At 45.0% G+C, this 14,939-nt stretch overlaps 1 protein-coding gene across 1 annotated transcript in view; it reads left to right on the forward strand.

The window, feature by feature from the left end:
- The first annotated feature begins 277 nt into the window (after positions 1–277).
- The window catches only part of amot (angiomotin), a 62,909-nt gene continuing 48,247 nt past the window's right edge, over positions 278–14,939 (forward strand). The window contains exons 1-3 of the mRNA XM_063202967.1: positions 278–371; positions 850–975; positions 1,263–1,313. Coding sequence (XP_063059037.1) covers positions 888–975; positions 1,263–1,313 — 139 coding nt within the window. The 5' untranslated portion in view covers positions 278–371; positions 850–887. The remainder of the gene's footprint in view (positions 372–849; positions 976–1,262; positions 1,314–14,939) is intronic.

Genomic DNA, 14,939 nt, shown 5'->3' on the forward strand with positions numbered 1-14,939 from the left:
ATACAGTAGCTGTAGGCTACTTGTTTTACACTAGGAATCTGGCTGTTCATGTGTAGCGTATTGTGGTTGTGTTACACCAACTCATGAATGGAGCACAGACACTACACATGAGAGCGCAGCGTCAGCTCTACTTGGCATGAGGTTGCAGCGATGGGTGGAGCGCTTGACGTTATTGTTCAGAGGGAGAGAGAACGCGCACTGATTTTATGAAGCTGAATGTTTTGAACTACAGTTCCGGTGATGCACTGGGCATTGGCTAACTGTCCGCTGTGGCTCCACCCTTACCTGAAGAGGTGTGCTTCTGATGTACATCCATTATTGTTGTCGGGAAGCCGAAAATGAGACTTATTGTCTGTGACGACTGATTGCTGGTAAGTTTTAACACGTTATATTTAAGCCTCAAGTATAGTTACGGTCCGATTTAAGGTTACGGACACCGAATATCATCAGTTCACTTACAGTGAACTGATGTTCGCTTGTATGGGGATTTCACCTGGCGGGGCGCCGCGCGACAACAGATTTTTTTTTTCTTCGTGTCGAACTTACTGAACTGAGACAGAACTCAGATAGTAGTCCACAACATTTAAACTTGGAAGGATGTTAAAATGCCATTTGATAAAGTTTTACTATCATGTCAAGGTCGCCACGGTCAGACTTAAAACAAAGCTTCTGTTCATGACTGCTGTGGCGGCGCCACGGCAAAGCGTTCATTAAATTGAAACTGGAGGACAAGAACTAGACGCCTACCGCCTTTGTCAACATTTTGATGTTCTATGATATTAAGATGAATGTGCTATTCTGCCAGAGTTCATACCACAGGGTGTTCTTCCTTCGATTATTTTCCTAAAGGCCGAAACCCTCACACTTGAGGGAACACGAGGGCAAACATGATTCCCGTGGAGCATTGGACACCAGATGAAGTTTCAGCTTGGATAAAACATATCGGCTTCGCTGAACATGCGCAAAGTTTTTTGGGTACGTTATTTCAGTATTGTACAAATCACAACGCACTGAAAGAAAGATATGATATTGAACATTTAAGCGTAAAGTGGGGCAATAGTGCCACTTCCAAAAGTAGATGGAGACAAGTTTTCCTTTCTGAATTCGACTGCTGTTAACTGTGTTACCACAAGGTGGAACCAACGTAACACTCGAACATTACCTGTAGCTTTGCTGAGTGACACAAGTAGGTTATATGTTATGACAGTTTTCAGTTCTTGTTGTTGATATTCTTCATGTTTGTTTTTTGTATTTTTTTTTAGATAACTCTGTGTCTGGACTGGATCTGTTGGATATCAGTGATTCAGTTCTTGGTGAGAATCAGACCTTCATAATATTTTCATCATAGGGGGTAGGCCTATGTCAGCTTCAGCCATGGTTTTCCTTTTTTACCTGAACAAATATGGGCTTCACATAGGTAACCTGCATGGCACAAGTAGTGCCTACTATGTTGTGAAAAACACTGTAAGGTCTGTCTGTGTTTATTTAAATGTAGCTGGCAGTTTGGTCTATTTTTTGACAGTTCTGACTGTCCGTCATTAGTCCAAAGGGACTAACTCCAAGACGAGGATGACTCCATCGGCATGCTTCAGCACTGTGTCCTCTATCATTCCTTCAGACTTGTATGCTTGGTTACTTCAAAGGTTAATGTTGACAAGTTTTGGCTGCAGGTTAGCCAATGCCACCTTTACTCCAAACAAGTCCAAAAAGGAACAAGATGGAAAGGATAAATCAATAGAAGGCTGTTGAAAGTATTGTATTATATCCAGTTTGCCGATAGTCAATAGTCCAACTGGGAAACTCCAACTCCAACTGTCAATGTGACATAGCACTCCACAGCACACAAGTGTTCACTGCACACTGCACACAACAAAATTGCATTTATGCCTCACCCGTGCAAGGGGGCAGCCCTCAACGGCGTCCCAATGGAGCAGTGCGGCAAGACAGTACCCTGTTCAGGGTACCTCAGTCATGAAGGAGGATTGGGGAGAGCAGTGGTTAATTATTCCCCCCACCAATCTGGCGGGTCGGGAGTCAAACCGGCAACCTTTGGGCTACAAGTCTGACGCCCGAACGACTTACCCATGACTGCCCTTTGCTTGTGTCCACCTCTGGCCAAGTAGGCATATTGCGGATTATGAGGCCAGAGTATAGGTTAAGTAATGGCTTAGTCATGATGATAACAAGAATTTGCTCGTGTAGCCTATTGTTGATATGATACAGTGGTTGGTGTGGTATGGTAAAAAAAAAGGTTGCATCTGAACACCAGAGGGAGTGCTTTCACAACTCTACAGCATGCTGCGGGTAGAACTGCAGGCTGAAGGCTTCCTATACTTACTATAGTGCAATAATGCATGCATGCTTTTTTAGTGCATAGTAGCATACACGAATATTTTCATATGTTTATTGTTACTTTTCAACCACATTATTGAACGTAATGTTAAAATTACTCATGGCAAACAAGAGGCTAACGTTTACAATAAGAGAATATAAATTCTACAAATACCTCAATAGATTGTTCCTTATATGGCTTGTGGCATATTGTGTTAATAATTCGGCTTTAGGCCTAGGCCTATGTATGTTGTTGCTTCTGCTGCTTTCATTAACTTGTCTTCTTAAGTAGGCTGTCTGTTAAATTCCGTTCTAGCCACGTTAAAGTGAAAATGCAGTAATCCCACCGCTTTACAAACTTTCAGCCTACAATACTTGGTCATGCCCAATAAAGATTTCACCAGCAACTATAACGTGCTACACGAGAGGGCGCGCAATATTGTAACACTTTCCCGCTACAGTGTAACATTATTTCCAGCGCCGTTACTCAGTAGCCTATTAGGTTAAGGCACAGTCCAACGCTGGCTCACGAGAGAAGCAGCCACCAGTCAGTCTCTACAGCCATTCTCGCAGGCCCCAGAAGCTGATCTAAATACACAAAGGGCTTTTGTCAATTTTTGTTTAATGCTTGAGCGACGTTTTTAAAAGCCAACGGCAACGCAAGCATGTCTGACTGGCCTCCTATAGCGGCCGCAGAAGGAGGGAAGTCCCCACCTTAAAAAACTTTGGACTCCGTTAAACTTTTCTTCAAGGGGGCTTGGGGGTTGCGCTTGTGTCCGGCCTGCGAGCATGAATTTGCTGCTGCTGCGACTTTGCGGTTTGTAAAAGGGGGCAGTCCTTTCATGCATTCTCCCCATAGCGCAATCTAGTGGAAAAGACATTCCTGAACTTTTGAACAACTGAAAATATGAAGCGGGATGTCGGCATATTGCCTTTTCCTTGGGAAAAAGCACACATACAACGCGAGAACTATCTTCGGACCGACTGGAAGTAACTTTGTAAACATTATAAGTTCGTTTCCGAGTGTAGCCTACGCGCATTTTTGATAAAATCAGAATCGATGGGAGAAAACCGGGTGCTACAGCGCTTCACCAAGACGGGAAATATCGCAGTCATACTTCATTGAAAGGTAGGCCTATGTGTACAGCAAAGTTTTTCTTAGCTTGCATTAGCCAAACTAATGACACTACTTCGCCATTATCTTAATAGGCTTGTGTTTTGACTGCACCATGCCTTTCACTAAGTGGACGATGCAGTCGATGTGCACTACACTATTATGACTGAACGGGGCACATATAGTCTTGTGACTTTCCCCACATAATAGTACAGAATACATGAATACTATAGGCCTACTACATAACGGCATACAAGTACGATGATGCTTGGTCAGGTTTGGGGTGATAACGGGTAAATCCATTGTATTACTCCAGCGATACAACTGGTGCCTATGGCATCTTCAGGTGCTGATGTTTACGACTGCTGGTAGCGCTGGCCCGGTCCCATTCAGCCAATTTAATTGCTTCTAAGTGTGGGCCCAAGACACTTATTGTCCTACAGCTTTTAGCAACACTTCCCTTGGTCTATGTACATGTAGTGCATATTACCTCTGATCAAATGAAGTCATCCTGTCTGAAAAGGATCAAGCCTGTCCTAAGTCAATGCCACACAGGTCAATGTGTTTGCTCCCGGGGACGTCATTACTACACTATCTTGGAACAATGGAGGCATTCCTACAGATAAGATAAACTGGCAACAAATCTTTTTGATGTATTGCAATGACTGACCTCATTCTATATTTTTTCCAATGTCCATCATTCAGTCAGACCCCATAGAAAAAGTTAAATCCAAGGTTTGGCCTTGAAGCTCTCCCTCGTTCCTTGCAGTGACAGCACATCAATCAGGGATGTAACATGCTACGTTTGGGGACATGGTGACCCTTCACCTTTTTGTCTAATAAAAAGAAGTAAAGAAGTTCTCTCAATCTGAGCAGCATGAAGGTTTGATGTGTGCGTTTGTGCTTACTTAGAGCACTAGATATGCTTCACAGTAACTGTAGTGGGGTAATTCACATGGTGTGGATTTTTGTCTGCTATGTCTGAGATGTATTGACCACTAATTCTCATGGAAAAACAGATACGGCCTGTTCAGTATCATCAAAGTATAGATTCAGCACACACGCATATATGCGTTGATGACTGCTCATTGATTTGCATCTTCCTTTTACAAATTCACAATGTGGATACAGATGGTAGTGACCTCAGTTGCTCTGCATCTTTCCTTGGAACTGCATGTCTGATTCGTGTTTTGGTAAGAAAGAACGTTTTTTTCCTTCTTCTGTGGTACCCCTTGTAAGAATTCACAAGGGTACCTCAGGAACTGTCTGCCAGCAAGGGGGAAATGGTTGCCCAATTGCTTATCATTATTGCCCAGTGTCTTTTATCTCCTCGTTTGTCCGGTGTCTTTTCTTCAGAATGGTGCAGCTGAGGAGAGTGGGGGATTTGGGCTTTTGTTTTGGCTGCTTGTTGAGATAGTGAGTGCCCACTGCAGAAGTACTCTAGCTGGCCTGACTCAGAGTGAAGGAATGCCCCTCTCCCTCTCTCTCTCTGTCTCTCTCTCTCTCTTTCTCTCTCTCTCTCTCTCTCGCGCTCTCTTTCTCTTCCGTCCTCCCACCCACCCATGGTCTTTCCATCCCTCCTCCTCCTCCTCCTCCTCTCTTCAGTAAGGAGCCAAAGTCTTCTGTGCTGACTCAGGGCATGAGTCCTCTTTCCACAAAGCATTTCACTTCTGTCTCCTGCCAGCGACTCCACTAAACAGTCCACAGTTAACTACTTATTTATTATTCTTACAAATAATGTCTCTCCAGTCACACACAGTTCTCAACAACGCTGACAATTGGCATTTGACAACTTCGCACTCTGTTATTTTGTGCTTAATGTGTCGTTACATACATGGGCGAGGATGATAACATATGTTCAGTAACACACATATTACACGCTTGCCCTCAAACTTTCCCTCCAAAAACATCCTCCATGTTGTTTTCTGAGCGGCTGTTGTTTCCTATGCTGTCACCCTCGTCCGGGACTTTTGTCCCTTGGCCGTAAGGTTTGTCATCTGAGACCACACAGGGTTACGGGAACGGTGCATAGTAAAAGGTCACGTTTGTAATAATAATGCAGCATTGTGTCTTGAGAAGCACAGTAATGTGAAGCACCACACATCACACATCACACACACTCAGACTTAGCCAATCACAAGCTCCTCCCTCGTGGAATTCGTCACACGCTGATACTTTTCTAGCTCCAAACTTCCATGAGCACTGCTGAGGATGGAATGTGTCACCCTGTTTCAGACAGTGTGTGTGTGTGTGTGTGTGTGTGTGTGTGTGTGTGTGTGTGTGTGTGTGTGTGTGTGTGTGTGTGTGTGTGTGTGTGTGTGTGTGTGTGTAGAGGTCTGGTGTCTCACCACACCCTTGTAATATCATTCGTCAGGCTTTGAAGAAGATGTGTAACACGCTGTACGCGTCTGTAGCCAAGGTAACAAATCTTTCCCCCCCAATTGTTTATTGTTTGAGATACGCCACAGGGCTAACAGCTGAGGTGTCTCCTCTCCATCACATTGTGGCTCCTTAGTCTTCTGCTGACCTCTTTGCCTCTTTTGGTGGAAGGTGAGGCTTGTGTACATCCCAGGAAACGGTGCAAGACAAAGGCTGACTGCAGTTTTCGGAGTGAGGCGTCCGCACACTTTGAAATCCTTTTTGTTGTTGTTTTTTTAGTTATTTATTAGCTTCTATGAAATAATAACAGTAATAACAACAGCAAAAATGATTTTAAGTGTGCGGACTCCTCAATCCGAAAACTACTCTTTTTTTGTCTCTTTCACATCATTTCAGTTGCTTTTGAAAGTCTCCCATTCGATCATTCATCTCTCAACTACAGAAAGCCACTGCACTCCTCCAAACCCACTTGTTTGGCTTTTGGAGGCAAAGAAAAATAGTTGATGAACCACTGACATGATTTTGGAATAATCCTTTGAAGTGTAAAATCCTGATTTTGCATTTAAGTAAAATCTGCAGACCGTTGAAGCGGTGAGTTTATAGTTTGTTCAAAAGATTTATTAGGTCGCATGATAAGGCATACAGCGTGCTTGTGGCATTCAGGGCCAATGTCAAGCAGCTAATGGCTTCGCAATAACCAATACTATTTGCAATGTTGGGCAGCACCTAAGCCGTTTCCTTCAAAGAACATGTTTTGGGCTTTTTATGTGCTATTGTGCCAGGACCGTAACAGAGGGACAGGAAGTGAGCGGGGGGAGAGAGAGACGGGGAAGGTTTGGCAAATGACCCTGGGACGTAATCGAACCCGTGTCCACGGTCACGGCTGGACCCACATGTACACAAATGAAATGCACAGGAGAAGCGCCATAGACCTAGTAGTGTTTTCTTTTGTCCTAAAGGGGATTTCCCTCCAAGACAAAGGAATTCCTACATTTATGTTCTCGCACAGATCTAACAGGGTGGCTCCAGTGACCAAGATGAAGAAAGAGCTCATCTTCAGCAGGGCACGTGCTTCCTATTAAATGATGGTGACTGGAAAGAAGGAGGGGTGAGGGTGGGGTTGGTGGTGGTGGTGGGGAGGGGGGGGGGGTATGTAGTTTCTATGATGGAGTTTTTGGCTAGAGGTGGAGAAGAGGGAGAGAAGGCCCAGCCAGCGAGCGCTGCCATTTGGTTGAAGTGGGTGGCTATTTGGTGGGGGGGCTAACCACAGCAAAGGAATCTGGCAACAGTCAGCCCTGGCGTGGATCAAATGACCCAGAAGTTCTGAAGCACAGAATTCTTGGAAGTTTATTTTTTTATGTATGTGGGGAGTTCTGGAAGGAACTGAGATGTGTGTTCTAAGGTTTCGTTTTCACCCTAGACAAGATTTATGTGTAAATGGACGGAATGGTTGGTACACCAGTGGAATGAAAGAAGTCCAAGCTAAGCAACTTGGTGACTGCACTTCAAAGTTATGTCAAAATCATTAGTTCATGTCAGTTAACAAAATGGTTTGAACTGAAGCTCGGTGTATGTATACTGTATACTCCTTTAGTCACTTGAGCTGACTTTTCCCCAGGAGTCAGACCCATCTGAAAGGCTTCTCATGGGCTTAGAAAGATAAACAAAGACGAAATGAAGGAAGAAAAACAAAAACCTCAGATGGCTGGTCGCCTTAGAGGAGATGGTCTTTTCTTTCTCGAATCCTTTTTTCAATTTTCTGAAATGTATGTATGTGTGTGTGTTTCATGAATACACAGTCTTTTGCCATTGGGAAGTTGCTTTCTTGTCCAATGAACTGAATCATCATCATGTAAACTGAAACATTCAACCGATCGTAGCGTAGCGAACCCATAAAAAAGCTGGTGCTACGTGTATTTAGAGGGTGTAGTGTATGGAGCAAATGTAGGTGGAGAAACGGAGAAAGTAGGGTAAAAGGGAAAAAAAGACAGAGTGAGTCGAGTGTATAGATGTGTCAGAGTTTCTTGGCGCAGGCTCTCATCCAGTTGCACAGCGCGAGCATGTCCCAGATTGTAATGGACACCAAGAGAAACCACTCGGTACATTCAAAGGGAGGGAGAGGGTGGGAGAGAGGGAGAGGGAGAGAGGGAGAGGGAGAGGGTGGGAGAGAGGGAGAGAGAGGGAGAGACTACACAGCATCACTGAAACTCATACCTTTCTCTCTGCCTCTACCTCCCATCTCTCTCTCTCTCTCTCTCTCTCTCTCTCTCTCTCTCTCTCTCTCTCTCTCTCTCTCTCTCTCTCTCTATACCCCCCTCTCTCTTTCTTTCTCTCTCCACCCCATCTCTCTTTCTCCCTCTGTTCTGCCCTCTCCTTCTCTCTCTCTCTCTCTCTCTCTCTCTCTCTCTCTCTCTCTCTCTCCTGCCCTCTCCCCCTCTCTCTTTCTATCTCTCTTCTGCCCCCCCACCTCTCTCTCTCTCCTCTGCCCTCTCCACCCTCTCTCTCTCTCTCTCTCTCTCTCTCTCTCTCTCTCTCTCTCTCTCTCCTGCCCTCTCCCTCTCTCCACCTCTCTCTATCTCTCTCTCTTTCTCTCTTTCTCTCTCTCCTGCCCTCTCCCTCTCTCCACCTCTCCCAGTAGTCTTCTCACAGTGTTCGGCCTTCTTCCCAGATTGGAATGTAGCATTTCCTGCTTGGTTCCTGCCATGTGTTTCTCACTCCTCCCTCCCCCTCCTTTTCCCAAAAGCCTCCTCCCCTCCTCTTCCTCCTCCTCTTCCTCCTCCCCTCCTGCTTCTCTTCTACCCACCCACTCACATAATCCCTCTTTCCTTCTTCCCCCTCTCTGCCTTTCTTGTTTCCTCTCCCCCTCTGCCGGTCTCTCCGTCCATCCATCTCTCTCTCTCTCTCTCTCTCTCTCTCTCTCTCTCTCTCTCTCTCTCTCTCTCTCTCTCTCTCTCTCCTCTCTCTCTCTCTCTCTCTCTCTCTCTCTCTCTCTCTCTCTCTCTCTCTCTCTCTCTCTCTCTCTCTCTCTCTCTCTCTCTCTCTCTCTCTCCCTCCCTCCCTCCACTCAGTCAATGGAGGAATCTTCAAACAGGCCCCCTTTATTAAGTTTAAGTTGTATTGTTTCTCTACATAGATCACAGATGAGTCCATAATCAGCCGTATGATGAGACGTTTAGATGCTAAACAAGTTCAAAATGGACATAAACCTGTTAATTTGAACTCAAGCCAAAGGTAACTAGGTTGTAACTAGTTTTCTCAGTGTTTGAAGTTTGAAGTAGAACTGAAGTTTGAAGTGTAACAGCAAGAGAAATGGCTGGCTCATATGCACCATGTTGATGATGGATAATACATCTACACACTCCATATGTTATGAATAGTATCCAACTGTTGTTAGCAGGGCTCTAAATTAACAACAGCCAACTGGCCAAATGCTGGTGAAATTTCAGTTTGACCCATTAGTTAGTGTGTGTTTGGCTAGTAAGATTAACATCTACAAGCCATTTTGGCTGTTGATGAATAAAGTAAATTTAGCGCCCTGGTTGATAGTTCAGAGAAGATCTAGACGCCTCCTGAGTCCACCCCATTGAGAGTAAATAGAATATATATACTGTCAATGGTCCACCCCCTACCCTCAGGCTCCCTCCATTTTCCTGCGTTCTGTCGCCATGGTGGCATGACTGCTGTGACTACGACGTCCACCTTGTAACCCTGCCGCCACAGTCAGTGTGTGTGTGTGTGTGTGTGTGTGTGTGTACCACAGCCAGCCACAGGCACTTGAAGGAATCTTTTACTGGAACTCACAAGCTGTTTCATCTGTGGTGGGGGTGGGGGGTCACAAGGATGGCATGGTCCTCTTTTGCTTTAGGGGCTTGAATGAACTTTTTCTGGAACTGAGGATCTGGACACGCTTTTTCATGAGGGGGTGTAAAGATGAACTAATTATGACAAGAAGGCACATGGTCTAGGGTAGGCTCCTCAGGAAGGTTGTTTTTATTATTTTAGATGAGAAAATTCACGCTCAACTTTGCTCTTAAAGCATTGATATTTTAAAGATAAGATAAAGACAAAATATCACCGCTGAAAAGGGAAGTTTCAGAATCTGGTAACCATTCCAAAATTGACATACCAGGTCAGCCAAGTCATGACTTTTTGACGTGCGAAGTGAAAGAAAAAGGAACTTGTTATAACCACAAAGAAGGATGCTAAAATGAATAGACGCTGAGTAATGTCTATGACTTGTTAGTTATCTTTTCAAAAGTTTGTCAATTAGTGTGGTAAAACATGCAAATACACAAAGAAGAGTACTAAAATGAATAGACGCTGAGTAATGTCTATGACTTGTTAGTTATCTTTTCAAAAGTTTGTCAATTAGTGTGGTAAAACATGCAAATACACAAAGAAGAGTACTAAAATGAATAGACGGTGAGTAATGTCTATGACTTGTTAGTTATATTTTCAAAAGTGTTTGTCAATTAGTGTGGTAAAACATGCAAATACACTGACTGGACCATGGGCATGTCGCCAAATCTGCCGTTATGGGTGAAAAAGAGCAAAAGCTTTCAAAGCCGACCTCCCACAAAAACTCAAGACTCAATCCTTAAACGCCCACAAGAATCACATCGAGTGTGGTCGCTCGCTGTGTCATAGATGGCAGCCAGTCATCATAGCGTAGCCTGAGAAGCTGCTGCTGCTGATTAAACTGTTGGAAAGTGTCCATGAAGAGAGAGCAGTCAGCTGTAACAGTGCATGGCTGCTTTAAGTGTGCTCACTTATAGGAGGTCAAATGGCATGTTTAACATGCGCTCTCTCCCTCCCCACATAACCCCACACCACCCCACATAACCCCACACTCCCCAAGTGCTCCTGATCTGTGTTCTAGTGTCCCGTGTTTTTGAGTGGTAGAGAGTTGGGGATAGGGATGGTACAGCTGATGATGGTGAATGCAGAGCCACTGACAGCTTCAACCTTCAATGTGTGGACTTATTTTTGTACTTAATTCATTTATTTATCAAAATGTATGGGGGGGGGTGCATGCAGTGTCCACACAGAATTCCGTTGCCTTTAATGACGATGATGACCGTACAACTCTTGAAACTTGGAAACTCTTGAAACAATGTAATAGGGGTCCCAATTCTGGGGGTCCCTGTCCCTGCTGTGCCCGACACCACAGACCCATTTGTCACCCCCACCCCTTTGTCGAAGGGCCTGAACCTGGGTGGAGGTGGCACTGTCACAGGGGGCAGTGGGGTCACAGTACCCCTGCTATTACTGGAATGCACTTTCAGCCGTTGCCGTGGTCTTTGCCAGAGGCCCAGGAGCCTTGGAGAGCAATGGTGACTTACTGCCAGGGCATGTTGTGCGAGGGACCCATGTATAGTGGGGTGAGGGAGAAATACTTGGAGCCGAAATGCTGTGTGTGTGTTCGTCTGTGAAGACTGTTTTGTTGTGATCGCGTTATAGTTTTGTGCCATCCAGTCACAGGAGCCAAGTTGTAACAATGATAGTGCAAGCAAATCACGTGAGCCGATATACAAAGCATAGTTCAGCATTCCAGTTTGACAGCTAAGTGATGGTAGGACTGAGTCAAGTCGGTTAAATCACTGTTGATTTGATTCGCTGACGCAGCAGGCGTAATTCGCTCCTCATTTGCACAGGATCAGACTTCAACTTCAGCTTTCTCTTTCCTTTGCTTGTCTGCACCTGCTTTTGAGACCATCGCTTGCCTCCCAACAGAGGCGTAACAGTGCACCACACTACTAACTTTTTGGATGAATGGGGAAACATTGTCAAGCTACAAAACAAAGTCTTCGTACTTCTCCATCACTTGTTCATGTCATCCAAGAAGTGGACTGTAAAGTGGCATGTGTGTGTATTATGCATGTCTGTTTGTGTTGTATTTAGTTGTAGGTGGTGTGTATGTAGTTGTAAACGGTTATGTGTGTGTATGTAGTTGTAGGTGGATCTACCATGTGTGTGCGCGTGTGTGTAGTTGTAGGCAGATGTACTGTGTGTGTGTGTGTGTGTGTGTGTGTGTGTGTGTGTGTGTGTGTGTGTGTGTGTGTGTGTGTGTGTGTGTGTGTGTGTGTGTGTGTGTGTGTGTGTGTGTGTGTGTGTGTGTGTGTCTAGTTGTAGGTGTGGTACGTCTATGGACAAAGGGGTTGTAGACGGCATGTCGCTCCTCCATAGCTCGTGTGAAACATGATGCTGAAGCTGAAGGAAGTGAAGTCAACGGTTGGAGAATCTCCTGTTGCACACGTATGCACCGGAGCAGTGTGGGAGAATGTCACTAGAATTTTTTTTTGGAAAGTTGTTTTTGTGAATAAAGGAAGTGAAGGACAGCACTCTTCAGATTTTTTTCTCTGTTTATTCGGCCATGAACGTTTCGGAAAATCTGAAGAGTGCTGTCCTTCACTTTCTTTATTCATTTATGGTTTTATGTGGGATTCAGCAAAAACCATTAGGCGATAGTGTGAGCGCATCACCACCACTTTTTAAAGTTGTTGTTTTTATGACATGGCCCCTTTTGTCCTCTGTCATCATGGGGACAGGCTTGTTATCTCTGCTCTCTTCCTAAGTAGTGCTACTTTGTGGCTCTGAGCTGAAAATGCACTCACTTCTCATACATACATACACCATGCCCAACAATCAGGCTTTGTTGCTCAGACACTGAGGATAGCTTGATGCCTAAATGTGTGATTTTGGCATTGTGCAATAATGCACATTTTTAATGTCTTGTAAAGATATGTTCTCTGTTATAAATATGCTATTACCAGAATGGCAATGACCAAGTCATAATGTATTAAGCTTGCTATCCATGATTGTGTCTAATAAGGTCATAGTAATGTTTCAATGGGGGAATGGCATTGAGGCCGCAGTATGAGAAGAAAACAGTGAGTGAAATTAGCGTTTCATTTTACTTAATCTGATGCCTGGAACTTGCACTGAAAGAAGACATTTTAAAGAGACGTTTGTTGAGTTTGATACTTTTGCAAAAAGTGTGCCAGTTTTGCTAAAACTAAAAAGCCCAAACTAATCAGCTTTTGCAAAACTGAACAGCAGCTTCATGGGTTGTATTGGAGGCCCCTGTTACATGCCTACTAATGCACGCCCTGCTACACGCCACATTCCCCCTTTTTTTTACCTCAAACAGTTCATAACAGTGCATGCTGAACGCTACATCTGCAAAAATAGTTTGTTGTGTTTGTTTCCTTCTAGAGCTTTCAGTGGTGTGGAGGGCGAAGGGGTTGGAGGTTGCTGTCACCACAGTCATAGAACCCCATTCAGGGTCTCACAGTGATGAGGTCAGCATTGGAGGCCTGTGTGGGTGTGCCTTTGTGCGTGTGCGTGTGTGTGTGTGTGTGTGTGTGTGTGTGTGTGTGTGTGTGTGTGTGTGTGTGTGTGTGTGTGTGTGTGTGTGTGTGTGTGTGTGTTTTGCACGCGTGCTGCTGGGCCTCCAGCGTGCAACATTCCAACTGCATTACCAGAATAATCAGCCTATCGCGTGGGGGAGGGAGGGAAGGAGAGAGAGAGAGAGAGAGGGAAGGAGAGAGGGAGGGAGAGAGGGAAGGAGAGAGGGAGGGAGAGAGGGAGGGAGAGAGGGAAGGAGAGAGAGAGAGAGAGAGGGAGGGAAGTAGAGGGGGTTATCGCGAGGCTAGAGAGCGAGTGATCATGAGGAAAGGGAAGAAAAGGGAGGTAATGATGGGGTTCGGGAGGGAGGATGAGGTGATGCGGGGTGGGTGGCTGTGGAAGGAGAGGGGTAGGGAGGTGGTGGGTGTAAGCAGCTAAATGTATGGCTCCGTTTACATTCATTCTTTTCACCTTTCGTCGTGTCGGCGTCCTGCAAACTTTTTGCTTTTACACTCAAAGTTTCTGTCCTCTCAAGAAAAACCTACTCTGGTTACAAAGAAGTGCGGATCGGCTGATATCCGCTAGTCTGCGCTAGCTGAAGTGACGCACGCCCGTTTGTTTATCTTCCCAGCACTCAGGTCACATGACCAACGTGAGCTCAGCGAATCAGGGAGGAGCTTGTCACAGTGGTGTTGTCCAACTAGGACGAGTAGCTAGAGCTCAGCACTGTGCATTCTTGTTTCTCAGCGTTTCTCAATGGGTCATTTCACGTGAAATCAGACACTTTGGGACCCGACCGACCCGGATTTCAATCATACTTGGTGAGCCTTTTTAGTAGCAAGGTACCACCCCAGAACTGCATTGGTTTGAATCTGACACTAATATTAAGGGAGAAACAGACTAGGAAAGGTTCATATGTGAGGGTAGGACCAGGGCTCCAGACTAACTTTTTGCACTGGTTGCACTGGTGCGCCTAAAAAAGTTTTTTAGGTGCACCAGCAGAAAATTTAGGTGCACCCAAATGATTTCACCACCCCATACACACACGCACCTCAGCTTTACAAAATAATAATTAAAAATAATTATAGCAATAATAATAGAACTATAAGTAAGGGATAATTGACGACACGGTGTGCGTATAACAGGAAAAATAATGCACACCAGGTGGTGATGCGGCCACGACGCGAAGCGGAGTGGCCGTTACACCTCGGTGTGCATTATCTTTCCTGTTATACGCACACCGTGAAGTCAATTATCCCGCTTATACCACGGTTGCCACACTGTCTGAAATTTATTTGAGGCATTATTTCGATGCTATAATGGCTAAAACAAAGGTTTTCTGTAGAACTAATTCCTTCCGCCACAAGAAGCTTCTTTTCATAACTTTCTGGCGAACTGCCGTTGCTAATTCTAAATTGAAGGTTGCTACGGCCAAGACACCGTTGATAGTTCTATCGCATTCGGTTGTCAAGTCAAGAGCCAGTCGTTAATTCTATCGCATTTGGTTGTCAAGTCAGTCGCCTCAATGTTCTACCCATTCGATATATGGGCGCGTCTGACTTGCCCACTAGACCATGCTACAGTTGGCATGATTCCTACACATGTACAGATCTCAATAGATTAAAAAAATACCCCGCGCATCTTGGCGACATTCTAACTGCCTCACCTCGCCATTAACTTCATCAAAACAGGCACCTCGTCAATGTGCTCTCCTCCCTCCTCTCTCTCTCTCTCTCTCTCTCTCTCTCTCTCTCTCTCTCTCTCTCTC

Source organism: Engraulis encrasicolus, chromosome 7, assembly GCF_034702125.1.
Source record: "Engraulis encrasicolus isolate BLACKSEA-1 chromosome 7, IST_EnEncr_1.0, whole genome shotgun sequence".
NCBI classification, from domain to species: domain Eukaryota; kingdom Metazoa; phylum Chordata; class Actinopteri; order Clupeiformes; family Engraulidae; genus Engraulis; species Engraulis encrasicolus.